Here is a 26,555-nt window from a genome sequence, read left to right on the forward strand (position 1 = left end):
GTTGGAGAGATTTATTAAGCCTGTGAAATACAACAGAATTGTCCCCATTTTGCAGATGGTGGAACTGAAAAGCAAAGAGTGGAAAGTCACTTGCCAAGGCCAGACAGTGAGTCGTGATTGAACCCAGGAGTGCAGACTGCATAGCCCTTGCCCTGTTAGCCCATACTGCCTGGAGCTGTCACAGTGCCTAATGAGCTGTTTTAACAACTGGCCAAAACTTTGTCTTTGCAAAATGCAAAAATTACTGGGTCATTTGAAATCTAATTTAAACTCTGACTGGAATTCCTCTTCCCTACTTGTGACCTAGGGGCATAGAAGAACCTTCCTTCCCCATATCATCCGCGCTGATTAATTACGTTCCTATAAAGAGCTGCTTTTCCTCCTGATATTTTGATTTTTTTTTCAGCTTATTTAACAATTTTTCCCCCTCTTTCCTTTCTCCTCAGCTTAGCAGAGCTGCATGAAATATGGGAGACGACAGGCCGTTTGTGTGCAATGCCCCAGGCTGTGGACAGGTACGTTTACAGTATACTTTATTGTGAATGTGTCGTTGTGAATCAAAGTGGCTGTTTTATCGCTGAGGCAAAGAGTTTAAAGCTGGTGTTTTACGTGATCACTGGAGGTAATCAGATCGGAGGATTTGCAGTGTGTAAATCCAAGTTATGAGCAAGTGCAAGCACTCCAAAGTAATGAAATCTGCCTGCCTTTGTGCTGGATTGTTATTCTGCTGGTGTTTTTCACAAGACCCGCACAGCCCAGAGAAAACATGCTGATCTCCAGTTAATGTTTTCTGATAGCATTGCTCATCTTCTTTCAAGGCTGTTTAACCAAAGGACAGATATTCATTCTCTGTCAGGATGAGTTAGCTGCTATAACATGTTTGGCAAGGCAGCTGAGAATGTGACAGTTGATGGTTTGTGCTATGTGAACCCCAAACTGCTGGGGTCTATTTTGAGCTTACCAAAAAAAAAAAAAGCCAACCCCTATAGAGAATGTCTTCCTCCAGAGGCTACCTGCTAGGGGTAGTTGTGAAATTCTGTTGTGCTTGTGTGCTCAAGACAAATGCTACTTTAAGTGAGTAACAGCCTCTTTCTTCATGATAAAGGGCAGGTGAGTAGACCCATATGTGAGCTGGTAAACTTCCACCACAGGTATTTTTGCAGCTCAGTTAATGCTCCAGGAAAAATCTGAGAAGCATAATCTCTGTGAACAGACAACACAGCTTCCCCTGCATTAAACCGATGCCTCTTCTTACAATCCCACCTTTAGGCAGCTCACATGCTCTCTCCTTTTTTTTAAAAGGGAAAAAAAAAGGAAGAGCGAGACACACATGTATTTGAATGATCAAGCTGTTCCATTGGGGAGAATTGGTAAATTCCTACAGAAATTTCATACCCTGATGACTGAAAGCTAATGAACTAAAAGCCCATGTGTCTTGAAATTTTAGTACCAGAACAGTTGAACAGGCCTCTTGGTGTAAAGGTTTTGTGCTGTGCTTCTTTTTTTTTAGATCTTTAATGATCCCTACATGCTTCACTTTTCTGGCTGTGGCTGTTGGATAACGGGTTGCCAAACTGTTATGGCTGTGGTGAACTTGGGAGCCATAACTGATTCCCAGAATGCTCACCCAAAACAATCTTAATGTTTTAATGCCTCTTGTGGGTGTCTCAGTTAAAAAGGATAATTCTGTACCCTTGTACAGGCTTTAAGACAGCACAGGGATTTTTTTTGGTTGGTTGGGGTTTGTTTTTTGTTTTGTTTTTTTTCTTTTTGCGGGAGAAGGGGGTTGAGATTCATTATTTGTGGAGTGGAAGAACTGATGAAAGTCTTATTAACCAAGCATTCTAACTATTTAAAAAAGACACGGATGTTTGGTTGCTTCAGATTATAATCTGCAGCATTTTCTGCCGTACCTTGGTAGATGTGTGGACTTGTTTGTGTAGCCTGTTTCATCTCAAACTCCTTTGCTCCTGAAATTGTGCAAGTCATTAAAAATGGCACGTGTGTCTGAGAACCTAACGATATGAGGATTTCAATCCTATACCTCTAAATCAGACTTATAAGTAATTAAAGCAAACCAGAAATTTATTTAAATGCAACTTTTAAACAACCTTCACCTATGAGAGATACAAGCATCTGCTTCTCCCTTTTGCTATTTCAGACTTTGTAGGCACAATTCTGAAAAAATGTTGATTTTAATATTCCAGTGTTAGACTCCAGGTTGTTCCCACCAGCTTCATCCATAGAAGGGACCATTTGTGATCTAGTCTGGTCTCCTGTATAACACGCAGGCCATAAGATTTCCTGGAATGAATTCTTGTTTGAAGTGGCGACATACATTTTTAGAAAAAAATATAAGCCCGCTTTCATGGAGAGCCTATTACAAGTCTGGGTAGATTGTTCCAATGGCTTACTGTTTGTCCAATTCCCAGCCGTAGAATCACAGATCACCACCCCAGCTGGATGGTAGTAGGCCCCTTATTGCCCATTTTCAGGTAAGGCCAAGGTTAGATGGGGAGAGAGGTGTTCTCTCTGGGCCTGGTAGCTAGGTGCACTGGTAAAGGAAGACTTCTTGCTGCAACTTTTCCTCCATATCTATCAATCTCACCCTTCTTGGAGACCCCACTACATGCTTACGTGTGACGTGTCAGGCTGCAGCCCCTTTCTAGGCTTCTCCAGAACTCCTCGCTGAGTTTCTAGTTGCCCTTCTTTCCACGCATCTCCCTGTATGGTCACTCCTGTTCAGAGCCTGACCAAAACAGCTATCAGTTGGGAGAAGGAAGTTTCACCAGGGAGGATGTGGGGCCTACTTCTATCTCCTGTTTCTGGATAAACTTCCACCAAATGGTATCTACTGACTTAACAGACCTTGTCATGGAAGAGAGGGTACCATTCCTTGGTGTCTACTCAGTGCCCCTATTGGTTTCCCTTATATTAATGCTTTGACACACACTCCCATTCCTGTAGGTGGTGGTGGTTTAATTTCTGTAAAAATAATTAAAAAAAAATAATAGAAAAATGCTCTGTTACAAGACAGTAGGGGGGCTGGGCACCTAAACTAGATGAGAAGCTCTTGCTATACCCACTATATAATTGAAGCTAGCGGGCTTTCAGTAGGTATGTAAACATGTTTTGGTTGCTAGGTCTTTAATGGCTGTTATTTTTGGATTAAGTACACGATCACTTCCCAACAGTGAGTCTGATGCGACACAGCTGAGTTCTAAATGTACTGCATATACTTTTTAAAAAGATTCTTCTGAAGGTCGTTTCAGCGGCTTCTTTTCGAAGAGGACAGATGACGTACTTTTTCATTTTCCACCCCACCCCTGCCCCCCAACCCCCTGTTGCTGTGGAAGGAAAGAACTATTCTCCAAGCAAGAATACATGTCTTGGCCCCACCACTCTGTTTAAAGGGAACGAGGGATACGGAGGCATGCTGCTGTACTGAAAGGAACAGATGGACAGCCATGTCTCAAGGCTTTTGTTGGGCATGCCAGGTGAAACTGCCCCACAAGATCTTGTTGCTGAAGGTGACAAGCTAATCATTATTAAAATATAACAACTCTATTTCAAAACGCACGCTCACTGATGAAATACACCCAGAGCAGAACTGAATGCTGTCACTCAACTTGAGCATTGTCATTAGAGTTGAAAAGTAATGACGAAAAAAGTTGTAATGACACAGCACTGACTCATTAATGTGGAATAATTAAAAGTGCTGACATCTCGGTTGAGACATTTAGAGCAAAGGTCTGGGAGTCAGCCTGTTCTATTCACAGTGCTGTCACTTAAGTGACTTGCCCAGCATCACAGTTATTTGATATTATTGCCTGTTTTCCCCTCCTATAAAAATGTGCAAGGGTTGGAGGGGGGGGAAACTCCGCCACCTTTCTGAAGTGTTCCAGGATTCTTGAGAGAAAAATGGAATCAAAGCATTGATTGATTCTGCAAAGCATTGTTCTTTGATAATGCAGGGTGGCACCTCCAATACTCATTGTGGGAACTGGACATCTGGAATTTGAGCAAGTGTTTATAGTGAAAGCATTCAGAGGTGTAGGCTGTAGCATGAAATAATATAGAGGGGGGCAACTGTCGATCCTCCTGGATCGTGTTGTATGCATGAGGGCCACCCAGACCTTCAAAGCATATGCCTGGGGCAGGAATTTTTTATTTATTTATGGTTTGAGAAATGGAGGCTATGAAATAATATAATAAAAGCATGTCCCATAGTAAATAAGGTTTATCTGGTATAGTTGCCTAAAGTTAGCTGCTTTGAAGGGAGCTGCAGTAATATTGAACATATTCAACAACGAGGATTTCAGCCAGTTGCACCTCCCAAAAACTGAACATTCCCCGATTTTTAGATATATATGACACAAACGGTCATTTGGAGGCTCTTCCATCACTATTTTGATATATACCATTGCCTCACACAGTCCTTTGCTTTTTAAAATCCACCTTTAATTTAGCAATTTACTCCCTTTAAGATGAAGCCATTGTGGTGAGGCACGTGGAACATTCAAGAAACTAGAAGCCCAGAAGTTTCACGAGGCCAGAAAATGATTTTTCTTCTTTGTGGTTTATTGTGTCCTCTTATCTTGTCATATAATAGAAATAATGTTTATGGCATTGAAGCTTCAGCATCACTTGGCATTTAACCAACCTCAAAAGCAGTTTATTGCTTTGTATACTCTTCCGCCATGACCATTATCTCTTAAATCTCTATTGCTTCATAATATACGAGGCAACAAATGGCTCCTGTGATTGGTTAAATGTGGAACCGAAGCTAAGGTGTGTTTTATAGCCTGTATAATACAAACGAATATAGATTATTCCTGTTATACAAGCCCGGATATTAAAGAGAAAAAATGGCTCTCTCCTCTCTCCAAGAGTCCTCCCTGTGGCAGGCTGTCCTCAATAGGATCTGTCTTGTGCCAAAACCTCAGCTACCCTGGGAATTGGTCCTGTGATTTCAGCTGTCATGGCTAGCCTGTGATGGAAGCCATCCTTGTTAACAATGCAAACAGTACAGCAAATGGCACCATACTGGTGCTGTTTGGTTTTGAGTAGGTGAGAGCTACACCAGGTCAAAGAGCAGCTTGGTTTGCTGGTTTGAAAGCTTGCATCAGCCCAAATTGTTAATCTTTACTGAGCCTGAGAATGGGGTGGGGTCCCAAAAGCTTGCAGAAAAATATATTTTTTTTTTGTGATTTCTCAGTTGGTCTAATAAAAGGTATTATTTTTGAATCAAGAGTTCTAGAGTTTTGCATTTCTTTTTGTCTCATACCAACATAGCTATCAAATACAATCCTTGTATCGGCCCAGGTGGACCAGTAGTTGGAAATCCCTAGGGTACTCAAGTGTCCAGGCTGTAGCCGTATGGGTCTAGAGGCAAAAGGAATCAGAACTCATGGTAGAGGCGATTTATCTTTTATTAGACCAATGCTGTATTTTGATATATATATATAATATTGCAAGCTTTTGGGCACAAGGATCCTTCTTCAGGCATAGGAGACAAGATTGTAAAAGTTCTCCCAAGTAGAAATAAAAGTTCATATTTCATAGGAGAGTTAAAGGTGTGATAAAATCTCCTGTTTGGCACAGTTCAGTTTTCAAATAATTTAAACTGAATTCATACACACAAAGCCCTCCTGAGCGACTAAGTAGATACCTTGTGTGCAGTAGCTTTGATGTGAAGGGTAAAGTGGATCGACTCATAACTGGGTTCATGTTTCAGTTCCTTGCTTTTGGGAAGGTGGCGTCAGGCTTGCCACCTGCATACCGCATGACTGACTTCCTCACAACAAAGTAGTATATTAATTTTCTAAGATTTTCCTAAATGCTTAGTTGGGGATGGGGCGGGCAGTAGATGCTCAATAAAAGATAGTTTTATCCAGCTGTGTCTGTGCCTGAGCCCTTCTCTGCCATAAAAACTAATGGGAACGCAGAGGTCTTTGTGGAGAAGAGAGGGATATATATCTGGGGGGTGCACATGCCAGACCTCAGTAACCACACTTGTGGGCACCTATCCTCACCGATCAGTCTTCTGGTTGGGGTTAAACCACCGTGTTAGTGCCAGCAGCACATAAGTGTTTGATTATAATGTCAGTAGCAAAGAAAAACTGATATGACCAGCTTCTTTTAATGCTCCCCGTTAGATTGGTTCTCTGCAGGTTCTACCTGTACTAGATTTTGTGTAGATTTCTGGCCAGTATTATATTTTAAGTGGTCTTTGTTGATACAGAATGAATAGAAAAATCAAAGGATTAAAAAAAAAAAAAAAAAAACCCTTTGTGAAACATTTATGCTGATTGGTCACCTACTTTCAAAGCAAACAGGATCTTGCCTATTTTAAGCCCAAATGTATAACTCAGCTTGAATTGTGTAGTTGTTCTTGGGATCCTACTGTAGTATCTACAGAACTGGGCTTCAAGACGCATCAGATTTTCAAAGGTATTTAAATTCCTAGCTGCCATTGATTTCAACTGAAGGCAGTGGGAGTTTGGAGTATAAGTGGCTTTGAAAATCTGCCAGGTATTGATCAAAGGGAGCGGGTTACTTGGAGAAGGAACTGAAGGGATACGTTTATGAGAATAATGTATGCTCAGTAGAATCTGGGCATGGCAGGTACACCCTTGTCAAAGAAATACCTAATAAAAAGTTGTGGATACTAGTAGTCCAACCAGAACAACACAGACAATTCAGAAGCAAAATGTACTCATCTTTCAAGCTTTTGTTGTGCGTGGACAGATGCCAAGTGCATGCATATGGTTATGAACTGTACTGAATCCCTGCTGCACCTGTGACTTAAAGATCCAAGGCACTGAATGCAATTCCTTTGTTTTTTGTTTGCAAAATCCTCCAAGGAATCAATGGGAGGAAGGAGGAGGGAGAGATTCCTAGTGGGATAAACTAATGTCCATCACGCCTGTATTTGAAGCTGCCATGCAGCTGAATACAACTTAAAGCAGAGAAGCATCTTGGTTAAAGGTCTTATTGCTATATTAGAGTGCAAGCTCTCAGAAATATTTTTTTTCTTCAAATTGCGTTGTTAATGGCTTCAGTGCCTGTACAGCAAGCTCAAAATGATAGACATTATATAATGTAAATGCTTGGATAGCTGTGTAATATATGTCCATAGGAAAATAGGTATCTGTTGTGTATAGTAGCTCCTTTTTCAGCATTTAAAAATGCATTAATTTCTTGACAACCCAAGAGTTACATTTTGCAGCAAAATGACATGTCCCACCTCTTTGCTGAAGGTATTTTTGGAAGTGGGGAGGGGAAAGCTAATTTTGAATAATAAGCTTGAAAAGGCATCTGAAACCTGTAAATGTTTGGTTTTTTACACTCCTATAACTTAAAAACGGCCAAACCAATTTAAACAAAATTGGATAATAAAAAAAATTGCTCCTAGGCTGAGCCCCTCTATGCCAAGTTCTTGCCTAGAATGAATTTTTATGACCAAATTATAAACCCCCTAGAAATGAAGGTTTAAAATGGAAATGTTGACAGACCTTTAACTACAAAAGCACTATAACAGAGCTTCTTTTTTATAAAATGGCTGTTTTAAAATATAATTAAAGACTTAAATATTATTTAATAGCAGCATGTCCTGTAACTTGAAGACTTAATCATCCCTATGAAGTTTGGAGAATACCATTTCTGCTTTACATTTGAAGCACGCTTGTGGTCCTATAGCAGCACAGACACTTGTCTGTCAAATGGAAATGGGCCTGGCCAGCTTTCCAAAATTCCCCTTGTCTAAATAAGAGTGCAGATGCCAACCAGCGAGATGGGCTTTTGCATAAATACTGCTGAGGGTATGTGAAGAAACCTAAATATATATCAGCCCCCCACCCCCAGTCAGCTTTTAATAAGAGCTCTACAAAATAAATGCGAATAGGGTTTTATTTTTGGGAGAGAGTATCTTTCCACTCTTCCCTGGTTCAGCCCTAAGTACAAATGTCACTTTTTAATATGAGGACTGCCATCAACTCCTCAGCATATGCCTTCTGAGCAGTAGCTGCCCTTGGAAAAACTTGTTCACAGCAACAAGCCTACTGATATCAGAAGTCCTGAATCTGAGCCTGCAAGCTTTCCACTTGCAAAACTCCTGGTGAAGTCCGTACGAGTCAAGTGCCATTGAGACTTTGCCTGGTGAGGATCTGGGTTGCAGAAATGTCTAAAAAGTTTTGCATGTCATTAACTCCTTTCTTTTGTCTCATAGTTGCCAGAAACTAGGGTTAGCCCTAGCCCTGTGAATTTTAATGGGGCATATATAGGATTGCATTGCCGTTGAGGCAATATTTCTGTGTTGTTCAGGCTGCAAATGTTCTTTGCATTGAGGTAGATGCACCTACCCCTGAGGTTTCCTGGTGATATGGTGTAGTGTTAACATTCTTCTTTTTTTTTTAAGAATAGATGGGAAAGGGACTCTCCAAAGTGCCACCTCCTAATTCTGCTTTGTGGATTTCTTGGGAACTGCATCATATCTGCAGTCCCGACAAAGCCAGATTCCTTTCTGCCTGGGGCAAGGAGAGAAGACCCTTGCCAGATCAGTTCTAATGACAGAATTGTCATGGTGATGGTGGTGGTACTGCATGTAGAGAGAACCTGGCTTGATCTTCAGCCTAGGTTTAAGAGGTGATGTGTGTCCAGCTTTAAAAGAGCTCATGTCCTATGAGCCAGCTGCACTGGAGTGTGAAGGGATTCTGTACCCAGGTGGCAACATGAAGAACAAGAACTGGTCTACCTCTGCCCATGTATGAATGGCCAGGTCCATAAGAGCAACCAGTTTCTGCTGTCTGCAGACAGGGACAGGCTGGAGCACTGGTAACCAGAGGTCATGTAGGAAAGTAACAGGCCTCATCCCAAAACTGGTTTGCGAGCCAGAAAGTATCAAGAGGTTTTAGCAGAAAGTCTTTGCAGTGTGTCAATTGTGGCAGAACATAAAACCCAGGTGTTGGTAGCTGTCACCTAGTTTAATGGAGAATGCCACCATACTCCTCCATCGTATGTGTATTCTGTGCACAAAGATGCTTCATAAATGCAGTTTCCAATTTATAGTCTCAGCTACAGCATTGCCACCTGCATGTCTGTCCCTTCTGTGGGTTCACCTGCATATGTTACCATCAGTCCTGCTGTTCAAAACAAAGGTTCTCCTGGAGACGGAGCAGATGTTCAGCTTGATGCGGTCTCAGACAGAGCGTTCATTCTAAAATATTAAAAATCACACTCAAAACAGTCTGACGAAGGGTATTTGTGCCCAAAAGCTTGCTAAGAAGAATTTTTCCAACTATTTGAGTTGGTTTAATAAAAGATACCAGATTTACCCAAAGAACCTTGTCTGCCTATGTCCTTAGATCAGTGTGGCTACAACCAAAACCCCTGAAACGGTGTGAGATAGCAGTCGGCTCTGTCGCTATCTTCTAGAGACACACAGGACAACTAAGTACACGGATCTGCTCACAAAAGAAGTTGGGTAACTTAAGCAGTGTTGTTCCTTTCTGTTTTAATGGTTAGTTCAACAAGAATAGAAACTGCCAAGGGGGAGGTTGAGGTTGTTATCTAATCTTGCTACAGATGAGAGAGGAGGCCCTTGATCCTATCACAGCCATGATTTTTATTTGTGGAATGGCTATCTGTGCCAGTAAGCTTTCATCTGAACATAATCCCCCCTTATCAGGCTTTCTCAGCCAGGTTTGGTTGCTGCTGTAAGTTAAGGTTGCGATGTAGAAGTTTTTATCCTGGCTCCCCACGGCTTCTCCTCTCCTCCCTTCTCCATGAGGAGTCTTGGAAAGGGCAAGTTGCAGCTGTAGCCACCTGATTATCTAGAGATGGTCTTTAAAACATGATCTTTTTTGTAGACAACCAGGACTGACACGGAGGTCACAAAGAGAAGGTAAATGTGTTGCACTTGACAGTGGAGTAATTGAGGATCTGGTTGGCTCTGATTGCCTTTCTGTGGCCCCTATTATCCCAAAAGACACCCCAAGTTTCCCAGACAGAAGGGCTATAAAAGATACTGAAATACAGCTACTTCTGGGGTGAAGGAACCAACTGGTACTCAGTATGCTCCATGGAGATGCAGTAGCAATTTAGGAGGGTTTTTTTGTTTTTTGTGGGGGGCGGCCACCATCGCTGAGATTTTTGCCGAGAACAACAAGATAGAGCTTAGCCCTTCATCTTTTCAAAGGAAATATGCTGAGACTATTGTTGGTGAGGGTGAAACTTCTGCTGCTGGGGAAGAATAGATAGATACCAGTCGACCATCCACTCTTCAGCTCCAAGTCCTATAAAAGAGCTAGGTTTTGCTTTTTAGCTCTTGTGTTTTAAATGCAAGGGTATTTTGGCATGTGTTATTATCTGGTCAACTGCTGCAAAATAAATCCTGGCTAGGAACCCTCCTTTCTCTAAATTTTCTGATGCCATCTCTCGCTCTCTGAGGGGCGGGGGGGAATGAAAGTCTGCTTCAGTAATGTAATTAGTTTGGATGCTGATCAAGTAGAATGTCCCCTGCTTGGAAACTGGGCTTTCCACGACGCGTTGGGCTGCAGATTTAGCAGGCATACTAGCCAATGCATGCGCTTGACTCGGGGCTTAATATTTTAAAGAGGGTATTAACATTCTTCCCTCTTCCCCCCCCCTGTACAGGGGACTGAATGCAAGTGATCCCACCGCACGCATTTCACACCTGCGGTGCCAGTTGGTCGAGCTGCAAGCACAGCTCGAGCTAATGGAACTGAGTTTGGAATTTCGCGTGTGTTGCCAGGTTTCTGGCCACGTTAATTTTTTCTTACTGAGCCATATCCTTGTTTGTTCTGGTACCAACGTAGCCAGGAGACTGTACGGCGTTTCCCCTGCAGTTGAGTATCCCCTCTCTGTTTGGAAATATAATCAGCTCTGCAGAAACACATGGCAGTTTCACTCTCCGAGCGGTCTCAGGGATGTTTTCTTCAGTGCTAATTTTGAGCAGGTTTCATACCCACTGAGTTTTGCTTTGAACAAACCCCAAATCTCAGCACAAAACGCAATCAAAACCCCCAACAGAGTTTCTCCTCTGGTTCCATATCATAATTGCCAACTTCTTCATATTCTGCCAGTGTGAAGCTGGGTATTTGAGCCAGGATCTCTTATTAGCTTTAGCGGATTGCTCTGAATCTTGAGTTGATAACAAAGCCAGACAAGCCTCTGATGGCTTCCAGTTACTTTGCTGCTTGGGGCTGATACTTTCTGTATTGAATGCTGCTCCTGAGCTTGTTAACCTCATGTGATCCAACTGCAATCTATTCTTCATTCTTGATGGTGGAACTGCTTATCTACCCTAACGAAATCCGAAAATATAGCACCGATTTCAAGGGAGGGCCGGATGAAGAAAGGAGGCTTGCTGTGAAATCACAAACTGATCAAAACTTGTATGATTCCTTCTGATATTTATGTTAGCAGGTACCTCTTTCTAGTCCAGATGCAGCTTTGGTTTGGTCATTGTCTTTTCTAACCCAATTGCTGTGGTTACTCTAGAGAGAGGTACTACCTGCTTCCATTGTAACCACATTATTAGATGCTTCTGATGTCTCATCCCAGGCAAGTTGTGGTTTTACCACAACATAGGTTCACTTGGCACTGGTTTTGTTTTCCCTAGTAAAAAATAATCCCAAGGAGAACAGCATTGTTGGCCCACAAATCTCCCCTTTTTTATTAATCGGGAGTGGAAGTCATGGTCTCTCCAGCATCTCCTATCCTGGACTGTAATGGTCTTGTTGGAAGCCAGCATTCTTGCCCATGTTTTGCACTAACAGGAAAATGCAGCTTTCTGGTTATATTTAGCTTCTTGGCCAAATGATATGGTGAGGTTATGGGAGTGATCAGCCTTTAATGTTGTAGGTTCTACCTAGTGTGAAAGCCTGCGGTCACATCACCATCAATGAGAAAGTAAAGCTTTTCAGAGCAGGGAGTTTTAGTTGTGCTATTTTAAACTGGGGGGAAGAGGGCTGTTAAAGACATACCCAACTTAGTAACACTTTGAATAAAGAGCCTTCAAAAGCCCTCTTCATCCTTTCAAAGAAGGTGTCAAGAGCTTATGATAAACAGTGACCTCCCAGGGATTTTCTCTTTCAAATCCTGAGATTTCCAGGGGTTTGTCCTCATTAGGAGCCTCTGCCTCTGGGCAGGCCCTGCATGGCTGCAACTTGAGTACATCATTGGGTTGTTGCCTTGGTGTAGGCATATGGAGGAAAACACTCCAGCAATTTTCTCCTGCCTTTAACTTCTTCAGCTCTTTCTTTGCATTGTGTAGGAAAGGTCACCCAGGCAATCTTAGGGGAGAGGGTTTACAGCCCACCCTTAAAAATGGGGTTGTATCTTCTGACAGCTAGTAGCATTAATAGGAGGAACTTAGGGCAAGGTTCCTAAACCCAGGATAAAGGAGGTACTGGGGGTCTTGGCAGTGGTGTAAAGGACTGCAACAGTGATGCCCAACCTTTTTGCCCTGCAGGCTGGGTGGCTGGTGCCTGGTCCATCCACTGGCCAGATCCAGCTGGCAGACCTCAGTCTGGCCTCACTAAAGGAAGTGGGGGTGTAGCCTAGCTCTGACCCAGCCACACAGAGGTGGGGACATAGTTTGGGAATTTGGCAGTGGAGGAGGAGTGGCAATATTAATTGCCACTGTTCCATCCCCACCAAATTTCCCAACCTGTGGAGCACTCTGCACAGTGGATGCCATGGCTCCATGAGTCGGATTTGGCCTGCAGGCCAGCGGTTGACCACTCCTGCGCTATAGGGTTTTCCAAGAGTTATAAAGGACGATGCAGAAGGGTTTTGATCATTTCCTCGACGTTCCTAAAAGATTCCCTGCACAACTTCCTGCCCCCCCACCCCAATAAATCTCAATAGGAACACGGCATCTTGTTTATTTAACACCTGCTTCCAGAAACTGCACCACCACTTTGCAAGCACTTGTACCAGCTGTTTCTCTCGAATAATTTTTTATATGCTGGATTAAAACAATAAAAACATTAAAGGCCTAAAATCCCCCCTGAGAGCAAACATTGAGACAATAAAGAATTGTGTGCGCAGAGGGGGTGGGAGAATCGTGCAGCAGCGCAAAACAAGCTATAAATTAATCTAGGCAGTAAAGCTTGCTAAATTAAACCACTTCATAAGCTCTTTCAAACTGGAGAAACTCTTGGAAAGTTAAGTTTTCTGGCTTCTGAACTTCTTCAGGTTATTTATAAATGGTTAGTGTGTCTTGGGTAGTTATGTCACTTACTCATCTTGGGCAGATGAGCAAGGTTTATTTTGGGGAATAAACAAGTGAAGTGTTTATGGTCACTGGTATAATTGCCTGGAATTCAAACCCTCACCTGTTGCCTTTTATCCACTTTTCCAGCGAGTGGGTTTAGTTGGGACTGGAATAGCATGCTTTCCAGGGAGCACAGTAGGACAATGCTGCTGCAAGGTATTGACATGTTCAGGGCTTATAAAAGCGATCTCTTAAAGGACTAGCTTGGCACTGTGAGCTGGACTTCAGTGTGAAATCATGGTGTGTATTCATCTCACTGTCACGCTTTTTTGTCGATTTGCATGTGGCAATCGCTGGCCCACTTGCTTCCTTTTCAAAGCAAGGTTTTACCTTTGATCAAAGACTTTGTCGAATCACGTTCTACTGACGTGGTTCAGGCAGGCGCACAATATGAAGCGTCTACATGGGACTCATTCATAATGATCATACAAGACTCCCAAGCCTTCCCTTCTACTGCCAGCATCCTAGAAAACTGCTAAATGGCCATCCAGCCTGTTACCAGATACTTTGTGGCCTGAAGATACAGGTGCAGTTTCTCCGCTACCAAGTCTCATCTCTTGACATCTTAATTCTGTGCTTTCAGCCCTTAATTTGCAAACTCAAACATTTGCATTAGGGGATATTCTTTCAAATTGGTGTTTGGGGGAAACATGTTTGCTGATCATGTTCTTGCATTAATTACGAACAAATTGCAGTTGCTGTGTTGGCTTGTCTCTATCTGAACACAAGTCTCTTATGTTCTATTACAAACCTAAAATCCAGAATGATTTCACTGACTACAAGTTGTTATTTTTTTTTAAATCGTATTCTGAAGCTGATGATACAGAAACAACTGAGTTTCAGGTCCCCAGAGAACACGAGCAATTTGATTTCTTCTTTTTTTCAGTGACTTCAGCTGTATTTTTCTGTTGCAGAAATGCTACACATTTGGCACTGCAGCTAGGTCATTTCTGCTTAAGAGTAGTTTAGGAACAGAAGTGTGGTAGGCAAGAAGGACTATAGATCAAAACGAACGTGCAGCAGCAAAGCTACATGGAGAAAAGCTTATGCATAACCTTGCATTATGTTAGGCTCTATCCATTCTAATTTCTGTAGCACTTACAGTTTATCCACTTAATTTTTACTAAGGGGTTGCAGCTGGAAAGTTAAATGTTAAAAGGCTTTGCCATTAGGAGTAGCTAAGAAGGCAATTAGAACTGTATGTTAGTAGAAGCCAGCCCCAGATGAATTGCATATTGGGACTTTGAAGCAACAGACACACACAAAAAAAGCTTTTTTTTTTTTTTGCTTTTGGTGCTTTTTATCAGGTGACAAAGCACATAGCTAGGACTAGAGGAATGGGAGTTCACGAATGGACTTTCCACACTTAATTTCTACTATCTGCACAAAAGGATTTGCCCAGAGTCTCCTGAAACCTGCAGACGAGCTAAGGAGTGCGGAGGAAAACATGAGAACAAGGAAGCTCTAATTTACACCTGCAAACCTGACTTGACTTGTAGTTATGAGGTTGGCAGCTTTTAAAAGGAGACTAGATTGCATAACAATTACAGATGACTAATAGAAAGGGCAGCCAGGCTGGACCAAGAGATGGAAAATTGGCTCAGATGTTAGAATGCTTTGGGTGTTTTTACTGTAACCATTTACAAGAGGAAGACCTGGGTGGGGGGTGGGGAAGCTCAGGCTGGAGTGTGAAATCAGTCTGCTGCACTATAAAGTCCTAAAGCTTAAAATACTTAAGACCAGGGGATTCTTTAATCTTGTCATGGTTTAATTCAGAGATCCCTTTAATGGGCCTTCTTAATAGAGAATGCCATGTTCACTGATGCTTTCCAGGACCACCTCCTTTTCCAGGAGCGATCACATAATGCCACAGGAAACACAGCAGATCTATAGGTGGAAAATCATTGGGGGAAATTATTTAACATTTTGTAGCTAGTCGTCTTAAATGCAATTTAGAAGTTGGGAATTGGCTAGCACCACGTAACCGATTCAGTCCATGCACATTTGATGGGTACTTACTGACTGCGGGTTTGAGAACTTGTTGCTACTGATTAAATAGAAGATAATTCCAGATACAGTTAGGAAACAAAGGGTAATTTGTTTTTAATGGGAGATGGATGCAGTGACAGATCCATAACTTCCCACCTGCCATCTTAGTGCAACCAGGATATCAACTGTCATGACAATGGGGGGCTTGGGGTGATGGGTGTGTTCTGGAAAGCAATGACAGACTTAAGGATCATTGCAGATAACCAATTGACTGATGTACCAGGAGATGCAGAATCTGGGACACATTGTTTTCTTCTCTGCAGTTATTTGCAATCCTTTAACATTGAGAGACTAAACCACTGAAGGGGCTTGCTGAGGGGCCTACTAAATTCACCATCGTTTGGACTCTTTATCCTGAGATCACTTGCCTAGAAGTGATTTGGGCTTGATTAGCATTTGTTTGCCATGGAGTAATTCCTTCCTGCAGAGACTGAGCAAAATTTGTTGCCTTTTACTAGGTTGGAACAGCCAGTCTCAGCGATACCTTTGGCCCATGAGGTCTCTGAGGTTGTTGCAAACAGAAAGAGTACTCCAACTCAGGGACAGGTGGAAGTTGGAGATCCCAGGGCAAAAAATAGCCCAGCAGCTTGAACAGAGTAACGTGGGCTTAATATTTTTAATTTTTTTTAATCATGTGTTTTGTTTTGTTTTTATCTTTGATCTCTATTTTCACCTCTGCGGGAATTAGAGAACCTCATCAGTTTTCACTAAGCCTTGACAGATTCCTTCCATCTCTATTTCTTTGTTATCTAGCAGCTCTCCCTTCAGAGGCCAGAGCAGCATCACTCCCTGCAATACGTTGCTTTATTCAGTCCAGCTCTAAAGACCCCAAGCAGCAGGGACTTGTATGCTGACTCTTTGAAGACAAGGTCCCACAGTATTAGCCTACCTTCCCATCCTGTTTTACTCAATTATGCTGCTGCCTTCTACCTTAAGGTACCTTCTTCTGGTATTTGTAGTAGGCCAGCGTGGATCCTCTGGATCATGATGTATACATAGGTGGTCTAGTCAGGTGCCTGATGATGAGCAGGGATCCTGGTTTTCTCTGATTTTAACCCCTTCCCCCCACCCTATTTTTGTTTTTAAAAAAGTAATCCAAAATTCACTTTTTTCCATAATTAAAATGAAACGCCACTAATATACATATTAGTAGCATTTCATTTTAATTATGGAAAAATATGGATTTTGGATTACTTTTTTTGGCTTTTTTGTTTTTTTGGTTTGTTTTTGGTTTTTTTAGTCAGGGAAAACTGGGAGCCCAATTTTGTATAGTCCCATGATCATCACACTAAGACCTTCAATGCATCTTCTTAGGCATGAGTAGGAAGGAGAGGAGGTTGCTGAAGACCTCCTGTCCCCCGTGTAAGACCACTGAGACCGAATCCAAAGGCCAGGCTGAGTCCAGCTGTCCAGTGCCTTGGTGGCTGTAGCTTCTGCTAGAGAGCTATGGATAAGAACTGCCGCTGACTGCCTAGCGCCCCAGCGAGGGCACATTTCTGTTGGGGTGTGATGTCCCTTAGCTTTCTTCCAATCAAGAAGTGCCCATAAGGCAGTGGGGGATAGTAGCCCCACCACATTGCCACATGGCCCTCCAGTCCAGTGCAGTTTTGTGGTCATACTCAGGACCATCTAGTATTTATACCCTTTTGATAAAAGGATTAATTTTTTCCTCTGCCTTTTTGGCCACTTACTCCTATAGCTGCATATTTCCCTTTTCTTTCCCCCCATCTCTTAATCAGGGAAGACCAGCAAATGCAAATTCCTTCTGCTGTGCCACCTTTGCGCTAACAAGATACCACTGTACATGGCATAGAGCATCAGAGACCCGCAGGCAGTCACAGCATAACACAGTAAAAACAGTCTGCACAATAATTGATAGCGAGGAGCGGCTGACAAATGCTCAGGATGCTTGCAGAAAGTGGGGGGAGCGAATCTGGCGAGGTGTAACCTTCTGATGCATAAAACCATTGCTTGGGATGTCCTGCTGTTGTTCAAAGGACAATGCTGAGCTGTTTGGAGCGATTACCAAGCGCACAGTAGCATAAGAAATAAGCTGGTAGAAGGAATGTTGTTTTTTTTCCCCCCCATTGCCCCATTAGTTTTGTCAAGAGGAGTCAATTTTGAGGATAAAAGCTTTGAAGCAGGTTGATGATGTAGTAGGACATCGGGTAGGCTTTGGTACGGCGATGAAAGGAGATCATAACCCCAAACCGTGGTGGAAGGACACCAGCTCCATCACCTGCGATAGAAACTTCTACTTTTAGGTAATAATTAACATGATGGCTTGGATTGAAGCTGAGAAGAACAGTTTAGCTCCAGAGCAGCACCCACAGGGTAATGAAGTGGACTGGCTAACAGCATGTAAGAAAGGGAGGGAGCTGGGGGTGTCCTTATGAAGAGCTGCTGGCCCTGGATTTTTTCATTTGCACAAATGAGAGAAAAGATCAAAGGAAAAAGTCAGACTGGAAGAGACATCAGGAGGACACATATAGTCCAACCCCCTGTTCAAGGCAGGATCAGCCCTGTCTAAACCATCAGAAACAAGCATATGTCTATAAATAGTGGTTCTCAGCCTTTTTTAGACTGTAGTCCCCTCTTCCCCCCCTTGTTTTTTTTGTTTGTTTGTTTGTTTTTGTTTGGTTTTTGTTTGGTTTTTTTTTTTGGAAAATGCCAGCTCTTAGCTTTCACTTCATTTTGACTATAGAAAAATGAATAGTGCAATCCTTCTGCTATAAAGACCCCAGGAAGACTTTAACAGGGCAGAATGGTTTTTCCAGTCTGGATTTCTATTGGAAATCTGGGTTTATCTTGTGAATTATGCATAGGTGTTTGAGAAGCACCTTGTAACACCCATATAGCACCCCAGGGCACTGTAGGGATCACGCATCCAAAGCCTTTGCACTGCCCTCAATGTGCAGATTGCTGCTGATGCTGCTTTCACCTCCGGGTCGAGAATACTGCCCTTGATTCTTGCTCAGGTGCATGATTGGTATCTTTGGAAATTTAAGGGGGAAAGGCCCTAGAGCCTGAGTTCTTGTTCTTGCTCTTTCTGAATCAAAGCTGTGTTTTCCCTTCTCCTTAGCTGAAGAATCCAGCTTGCTCTCCCCACATTGATGAAGGACTTTTTTTGGCTACTGGCTACAGGACTTTTTGGCTGTTTATGTTAAGCATCGAGGCATCCCCCTCCCAGGTGCAAGTGCCTGCTCGCTACAAAACCCTCCATTGTTACCACGGGGTGAAGCCTTGCATATTGAATGAGTGCGAGCACTTAACTTAAATGTACGGTTTGGCAGGGAATCGGAAAGTCAGAATGACTTGAACTAGTGAGCAGTCTTAACTGCATGTGCTAGCACCTGCTGCCAAAATCCTTTTCTTGCCTTTACATTATTGACAGACCTGGCTACAAGCCAGAGCCCTTTTTAAGATCCCTATGCTGTCTCCCACAGCACAAATCCTCCATCCTGCAGACAAATTAATCGACTCCAGTTCGGATTTAATTATTTTTACACACATTCTTGATTCCGCAGGGGTGGGGGAGAGTGTTGGGAAGGCATTTTTGTTGTTCTTTGCATTTCACTGTATAAATTCTCTCGTCTGCACGCACATCGCGCATAGCTTGCCACCGATGTTGCTTGTTTGCCCAGAAAGATTCTTCAGTTCCAGATTATTCATTCAGGAGCCGTGGAGCGGTCTAAGCAGGAAGTGTGACTCATTCGGTAAACAGCAGAGCCTTGCAGTGGAAGGCGGGCACCCAGGATTGGATTCCTGCGGTAGATTGGAAGGATGGTTTTTTGGGTCCCCCTTTCTTGCCACTATCACTGGGGTCTCATGATGCTTTGCGCTGATTAATTCATGGGGCCCTGCCCACATCCGTGCGATTCTACAGCCATCTGCGCAGCCGCATAGTTTACCCCCTTTCCCCCTAGATGCCACATAATTTCCTAAACGATGTGAGAGAAGAACATTGCTGTGGGGCAAATTAAGAACTTCATTTAGTGATGTCCTTACATTCCCCGCTTGGAACGCTGCTGCTGTCCCTTTTCTTCATTCCTCACTCCCCATTCCTCACTTAAGGCGCTGCTGAGCTTTGAAATTAACTTTAAGTGCTCTCTTAATTTAATGGGGCCTCCATAGTTCCATTTCAGTATTTATTTTTATATTGGCTTTTGTATAATGTTAGTTCTGTGCATTAGCATTTGCACATGCAAATGAATGTAGCACCCTAATGAAGTAGGAAGTAATCTCATTTTATGTCAGTGAGGTATGGAAAGAATTGGTGGTAACCCATGGTTCGGCTGGGATTAAAGCCTAGAGAACAGTAATTTATCTTTTACCATGCTATTGTGCATTTTAGACTAATTTCAATAAAATTAAAGGCTACTGAATAGCCTTTTAATTAGCTTCCATTGCCGAGTGACTTTAAGGTTATTACTTCTTGCATAAAAGTTGCAGCATTTTGCTATAGATGGAGACCTAGCTTCCAGGTGAGGATGCCAGTCCTCCTGTCAGCTGTGCCAGTGACTTGCTGTGCAACTTTGGACAATTCACCATAATCACCACTGTCTCAGCCTTCCCAGCTGTAAAATGGAGTTAATTTGACCCTCCTATGTAAGAATGCTTTGGACTCCACAGGTGAAATGTGTGAAGTAGCACTGACCAGGTTTGTTTTGTGTGTATGTATTAATAGGTACCAAGGGCTAGACTCCCAAAAGCATTGAAACAAGAAGCTGCCTAAGGTGTTTATGAACCCAAATCCCTATCTGAATTCCTGGGAGGATTGTGTGCACAGTATGGTAGCAAATCTGTCTGCTGTTGTTGAGCATAGTAATTTAGCAGCCTAACCTTTGTTGCCTCAGCTTGAATATTTTGGCCTGTTTGCAAAATAAGGGGATCTTAGATCCTCAGGGTTTCTGACCTCTCCATTGTTTTCAGTAGGGGTTTGGGTGCCCAAGATGCCTTAATGCCCAGGATCTGTCACAGGCCTTACTGCCTTCTGAGACGCTGCTTTCCTTGGAGCTTCTCGAACCTCATTTCTCTTTCTGTACCTCTTGCAGAGGGTAGCAGACTGATGATAATCTGTACTCAAGGCTCCTGAATTCCTTCTTTTACAGGAGAGTCAGTTTAGCAGCCTAAGCTTTGTGCACTGAACATGGGTTCAAATCCCAACAGTATAGGCACTGTGCTGTGTTGGGAAGTTGCTGCCCTGAGTCTCTGCTCTGATTGCCACCGAGATAAGGAAGTGTCAGATGCCTTAAAGAGTAGGTACATTAGCATGTGGCTTTTTAATCAGTTCATCAACTCTCTTCTTAAAGAGCATGCCTCAGTGTCCTTGGCCAGACATTTTCCTTCCTAATTACCACTACTAGTAGTGTGCTGCAGACCAGATGGTTGCTGCCTTCCTCTAAAAACACCTGCATTTCAATGGAGGCGCACGTATATGGAAAGCCCATGGGGATGAGATAAGCTATAGGAATGTAAATTAAATTATGATTTACCCATTCTCATTCAGAGGCACTGCCCTTCTGGCCAAGGAGGAGATGTCTTGGACTCTCTCCAGCATCTGTTAGCTCTTCTACTTAAGCTTCCGGAAAGTTTGCACTTGAGCAATGCAAGGTATTACGTGTTGATTCCTCCTACTTTGTATTTTTAAAGACTGCCTTTTAAAGGTATTTAGGTGTTCCCTGCTGGTGAATTCAATGGCACTAAGGGCCCCTATAATATATTTTAAAAGATCTGTCCCCTAGGGCCTTGTCTTGACTCTAAAAAGTCACCCTGAAGTAAAAATGCACTGGAGGTGGGGGGAGCCCACACCTTTTTTTAGCAGGGAAGGCAGGGCTTAACTGTGCCACCTCTGTGGTGTTTCAACCTCTGCCAGCTGGCAGAAGGAGAGCTGCTTCTGGGAAGAAACCTGGCTGTCCTCTAGTGGCTACCGCTACCTGATTGACTTCTCTCAGTTCACATCTCAGCCTCCGAGTGCAGCTTGTACAACACGGAGAAGATGCCATGTTGTGTAATACAAATCTAAGAAGCATGCCAAGATGCAGAGCTGCCCAAGGAGAGTGGTACATTCTCTCGGAGTTGGTCGTACCGCAAGTGGCAAACTTCCCAGTTCTTCGCAGATGTTAAACCCAAGGAAAGCAATTTGCTAAATGGCTCTTTGGACATTTCAGACTCGGTTTCCTAATAACAAAAATGAGTGTTGCCTGTGAGCGGAGCCTGAAGTTTCTGATTATTATTATTAAACAAGGAAAGGAACGAGAATTAATCACAGCTCAGGATGTAAGCACATTTTTAAAGTAAAAGGCATATATCCACTTGGGTCCAGGGAGCTGCCAGAGCCAAAAATAACATTTCAGGGTTTAATGTAGACGCCGTTTCAGTGTGTGTTTGTATGTTCTCCACAATGCATCTAACACACTGTTCTCCGAGAAGACTTAAACTGATGGTTGGTTTTTCTGATTATTCATGAGACCCTGCTAGACAGGAAATACTTTGTTCTGCGCTGGTCATTTTAACCTGGGAAAGGTATCAGGTACTTTGTGCCTAAACATCTTGCAGTACAGACATCCTGTAATGATGAAGACAGAAATAGCCATGTTCTGGCAGCAACAGAAAAATGACTTAAATGCATACCCTTGCCTAGACTCGTTTAGATGCTGAATGCATAATTCTGGTCGGCACCCATGCGCTGTGATGCAGCATGAGAAAGTGGGGCGGGGGAGTCTCACGCAAACTTCTCAGCTCTGGGTTCTCATCGTTATTCGCATGACTGATCCTCTGTCAGACAAGTACCGCAAAGCACTTTACAGGCATCATTTACATCTTGCCATAATGCTGTGCGATAAGTCACTGTCCCCATTATACAGAAGCAGGAACGAAGCCATTGAGTAAAGTGACCTTGGATAAAGATTGTGGAGCATGTCAGCCGAAAAGCAAGCACAGAAGGGAACCCAAGTGCCTTAAATCCTCCAGCCCACGCTGATTAAGTTTGCCATGTCTGTCTAGGGATAAGATCACATACAACTCTACCAAAAAAATCATCTCTGGGGTGACAGGATGAACCGCTGTGCATTTTGGGAGGAAAATAAGATCTGTCCTTGAGAAATTCCTCTGCAGCTAACCTGGTCCATTTGCACATGCAGACTTCCAAGCTTTCTTTCATTCGCCCCTGTTTCCCTTTGCACATACGATGCCAATCAGTCCGTCCATCAAAGTCCCCCCTCCCTGCATTGAGCCAGTCTTTGAGAAGCGCACCGCTCCTTCCTAAGTGCTCCTTAAAGTGCAGATCAGAACAGCTGTGGTTTTTTAAATGGTTACTTCTAAAAACACAGCCACAAATCTCCACGGGAGCTGCTGGGCGCTAAAAATCCAGCCCCACGTGAGTCCTGCCTGCGAGACTTGGCTGCTACAAACACAGCGGGAAGGAGTTAGTGTGCAAGGCAACAAGCAAGCTCTGCGGAGAGTCTTGCATGATCGCAGCTTTGCAGGTCTTACAAGCAGAAAAGAAATATGCAAATAGGCGTGTTATTGTTGATGTAATAAATACCCCGAGTCTTTCCAGCACCGGCTATGTCATTGCCCAAACCCCACCAGCTTTGCAATGAAAATGGTGCATCTGGGCCCATGCGTGGTCCCCCCCCGTAGCTGTAACAGTCCCACCTGGCCTTTATATTCCATGAATCACTCCATTAGCTGAGCACTTTGCAAACATTAGCAAACAAATCTGCTCAGCCTTCTTGGGAGGTAGGGAATTCTCCCGGCCGCCATTTTACAGCAGGGGAAACGAAGAGATGCACACTTAAGTCTCAGCTTTGTAAAGAGACTTTGGCGCCGCAGTTCTGCATCGCACCCAGCATTGGCACCGCATCACGTAGGGGAGTTCACCTGTCTCATGACTTTTTGGGCTAAGTTCCTATACTCCTTGAGTAGCCTTTGGGGATTGAGAAATGAGAAACAAAACAGTCACAAAAGACCATTGCTTTGAGCTGGGCTTATCTGCAGGACATTGTGCTTGCAACCAAATACATCATACATCCCTGGGAAGGTTGAGGCAGCCCTGCAATTTCCTCATGTTAGCAAGGATTTATTAACTAAGCCATAAAAACTTAGTGTGGGCCACAGCTCTGTACAGATTTTGGCTCCCAGTTCTCTCAACCCATTGAAACTCTTCCAGGAGCTCACACTTGCTGCAAGGCAAAGCCTCCCCTTTTCAGTGTGTTGTGGTTTTTTTTTCTATAGCTTAATTTTAGTGCAGCGTTTGAGCTTACCCTGGTTTTATGTCGAACCTGAATTTTGACCGAGCAGATCATGCATGTCTGGGTTGGCATTTACTTGCTTTTAAAATCTACTCTCAAGGTTGAAACGTGGTGCTCTGGAGCATGTGCTGTAAACATCATTAAAACTTGCGGCTTGTTGGGTTCACACGTGTAGCCGTTAGACTCGATGCAACAGATTGAAGCACTACCTTTGTGCCAAAAACAGATGGTAGCCACTTTCCTCTGTCGTAGAGGCACGACCCATGCTTTCAGTGGTAGTCTCCCTTCATTTTTTGGCTGAACCCTAATCTGGGAGCCACAGGTTGTCCTTACAAGTGTTCTGTGTTATTGAGCGAAACAGAGGCTCCTGTCCCTTAATTTGTATCAATTTTGGACTTTTAAGTACAAGCCACGAACCTAATCCTCACTTCCCCTCCTTTCTTGTTGGCCAGCAGGAGTTCTCTCTGCCTAAAGATCTAGGATTTAGCCCCATGCGTGTGTTCTCTGGCTCATGACTCCCCGAAATGTTGGATCAGTCCATCTGGCATTTTTGTAGCCTGTTATATAAACAGTTTTAAATGAATTCATTTACCAAAATGTTTACTCCATGGAGCTGCCACGGCCTGTTGGGTAAAGAATGCAAACTTTCCGGCCTCATATGCCCCAAATCAGTCTCCTCTGAAAAGCTGTTAGTGTCTCTTGGGTAAATAAATCCAGATACATGTTTACCTAAACCCTAAATAACAGTTCACATGCTAAATACATTGTACCGGAGGCACTGCCTGGTTCTTCCTTATTATAGCCTGCCAAGGCTAAATGCAGCTAGAGGCAGCCTAAAATGGAACCACTCCACGGTCTCTCTCTGCAGTGATTTCGACCTGCTTCTCTCAAGAAGGAAATAAAAACAATAAAATGATGCCTGCATGCATTTATTATTAAAAGTAATTGCCATCTGGGTTAGCAGAGGCCCAAATTTGAAGCACTAAGGGGCAAATTTCTCTCCCCATAATATTTTCCCACGTGCCAGCTCCTCTAAATGCAGGATCTTTGCCCCAAAGAGCTTACAGTCCATATTGCCTTTTTAATATGGAGCAAAAAAAAATGGGAAGCAGGGTGGAGGAGACGCTAAAGTAACACTGGGTAGATGACAGATGCTGATGGAAGGAAATTAAATATTAAAGCTGATGCCTTGGTTCTAACTCATTCTATTTGTTTTTGTCTGTCCTCCCTCACTTTCCCCTCTGTGTGCAAACGGACATGATTTAGGACCAAAGTGCCAGCTTCAGCCTCTAGGTTTTGGTGTATGTAGGAAGATATATTGTGTCTGTGAGCATTTATGTGTAGAAGAGAAAACTACAAAGCCAGCAAGACCCCCATAAAGATGTTAAATAGAGCTGTAACGCAGAACAAAAACAGGAGAAGTGCCCTAAAAAAAAAAAATCCCTGCAAGGGAAGAAGATGCTATAACAGAAGATTAAAATAAATTTGATGGTTGCCAAATGGCAGAAGTCTGCCCCTAGTTTGCTGGTAGGCTTGGTTGGCATGTGGCGTGACTTATAAATGGCCACAGAGTTCTCATTACCAAAGCCCACTTTCTTTGAAACTTGCTGTCACAAATCCTTCCTTAATGGGAACTATAGACATTTGGTTCTTGTAGTCCTCTCTCTACTGCCTGTGATCTCACCAAAGCTAAAAATCCCCTAGACTTTTATTCTTTTTTTTTTCCCACCTAGCACCAGAACTAGGATTGTTCCTGTAGGTTTTCTTTTGGCACACAAGACAGAAAGGGCGCGTATACTACTCCGATTCAGTACCGAAATAGCACCACTCTACATACGTGTTTGAAACCTGCTCATCTTCTGTGCTCACAAAAAGTGACATCTTTCTGCTTTGACCCACTTGTTTCTTCACACAGTGGCTTATTAGCCTGTGGCCGGGCAGAGGACTAAGACTGATGGCATTAGAAGCACACTAGCAAAAGCGTGCCATCTCTGCCCCCTCAGCTTTGTGGAGCAATGTAAAAAAGAAATGCTATATATATATATATATATATATATTTTTTTTTTAAGAACTAGCTGAAAATGTCCAGCCCATAGCAGTTGTTTAGCTGTTTAACTAACTGAATGTTTAACTGAATGCTTGCAGCGCTGCTTAGAGACTTAGGTTTCAAACGGGTTTTTCAGACTGCGGGGAGGACACGTAATTTTCTATTAAACTATTGAGCAGTGTTGTTTAACATTCAGGCATGGACTGAATCCTGGGTGGCGAACGGGAAAATAAATAAAGTGACATCCAGACTTGTAAGTCTAATACAGCCATTCTCAACCTTTTTAGACACAACCCCCCCCCCCCCATGTCAGCTCTTAGCTTGCACGTGTTTTTTGACTGCAGAAAAATAGTAGAACAGTTCTTCCATTGCAAAGAAGTGAGATGGCAACAAGGCAGAATAGTTTGACATTGTGGATTTAATTTTCGACTTGAACCTTCCTGGATTCATCTTTGTGAATCTTGCGCTGCTCTTTATGCACTTAACTGCTAATATTGCTTGGCACCCTTAAAGAGGGTGACACCTCTAGGTGCTATGGCATCCTGGTTGAGAATCACTGGTTTAATGTCATGGAATTCCAGAGGAAGCAGCCTACTTCGTGAACAAATGCTTTCTAGCCACGAGCCTCCGCATGTACACTTTTACTGTCCGCAGGCAGTTTGTTCAAGATATGCTTTCCATAATTATATGAACATGGATGCTTCTAGTTTTGTGTAGATGTTGATCTCTGGCTGCTTTCCCCAATAGCTGCAAACTTCCTGATCGCTAGAGCGTCAGCATCCAGCTTTTGAGAGACACATGTTTGCTTGTAAAAGAATCTGGATCCAAATGAGCTTTGGTGAGACCAAGCTCCAGTTTCATGCATTGGCTGGTTCACAAGAAAAGGGGCGGGGTTTTATAT

General features: G+C 43.1%; 1 protein-coding gene across 1 annotated transcript in view; it reads left to right on the forward strand.

Annotated features, from left to right (window-relative positions):
- Positions 1-422: 422 nt before the first annotated feature.
- The window catches only part of ATF7 (activating transcription factor 7), a 60,693-nt gene continuing 34,560 nt past the window's right edge, over positions 423-26,555 (forward strand). The window contains exon 1 of the mRNA XM_019554743.1: positions 423-515. Within this exon, the coding sequence (XP_019410288.1) occupies positions 468-515 (48 nt within the window). The 5' untranslated portion in view covers positions 423-467. The remainder of the gene's footprint in view (positions 516-26,555) is intronic.

The sequence above is a fragment of the Crocodylus porosus genome, unplaced genomic scaffold (genome assembly GCF_001723895.1).
Source record: "Crocodylus porosus isolate Cpor-Errol unplaced genomic scaffold, CroPor_comp1, whole genome shotgun sequence".
Lineage (NCBI taxonomy): Eukaryota > Metazoa > Chordata > Crocodylia > Crocodylidae > Crocodylus > Crocodylus porosus.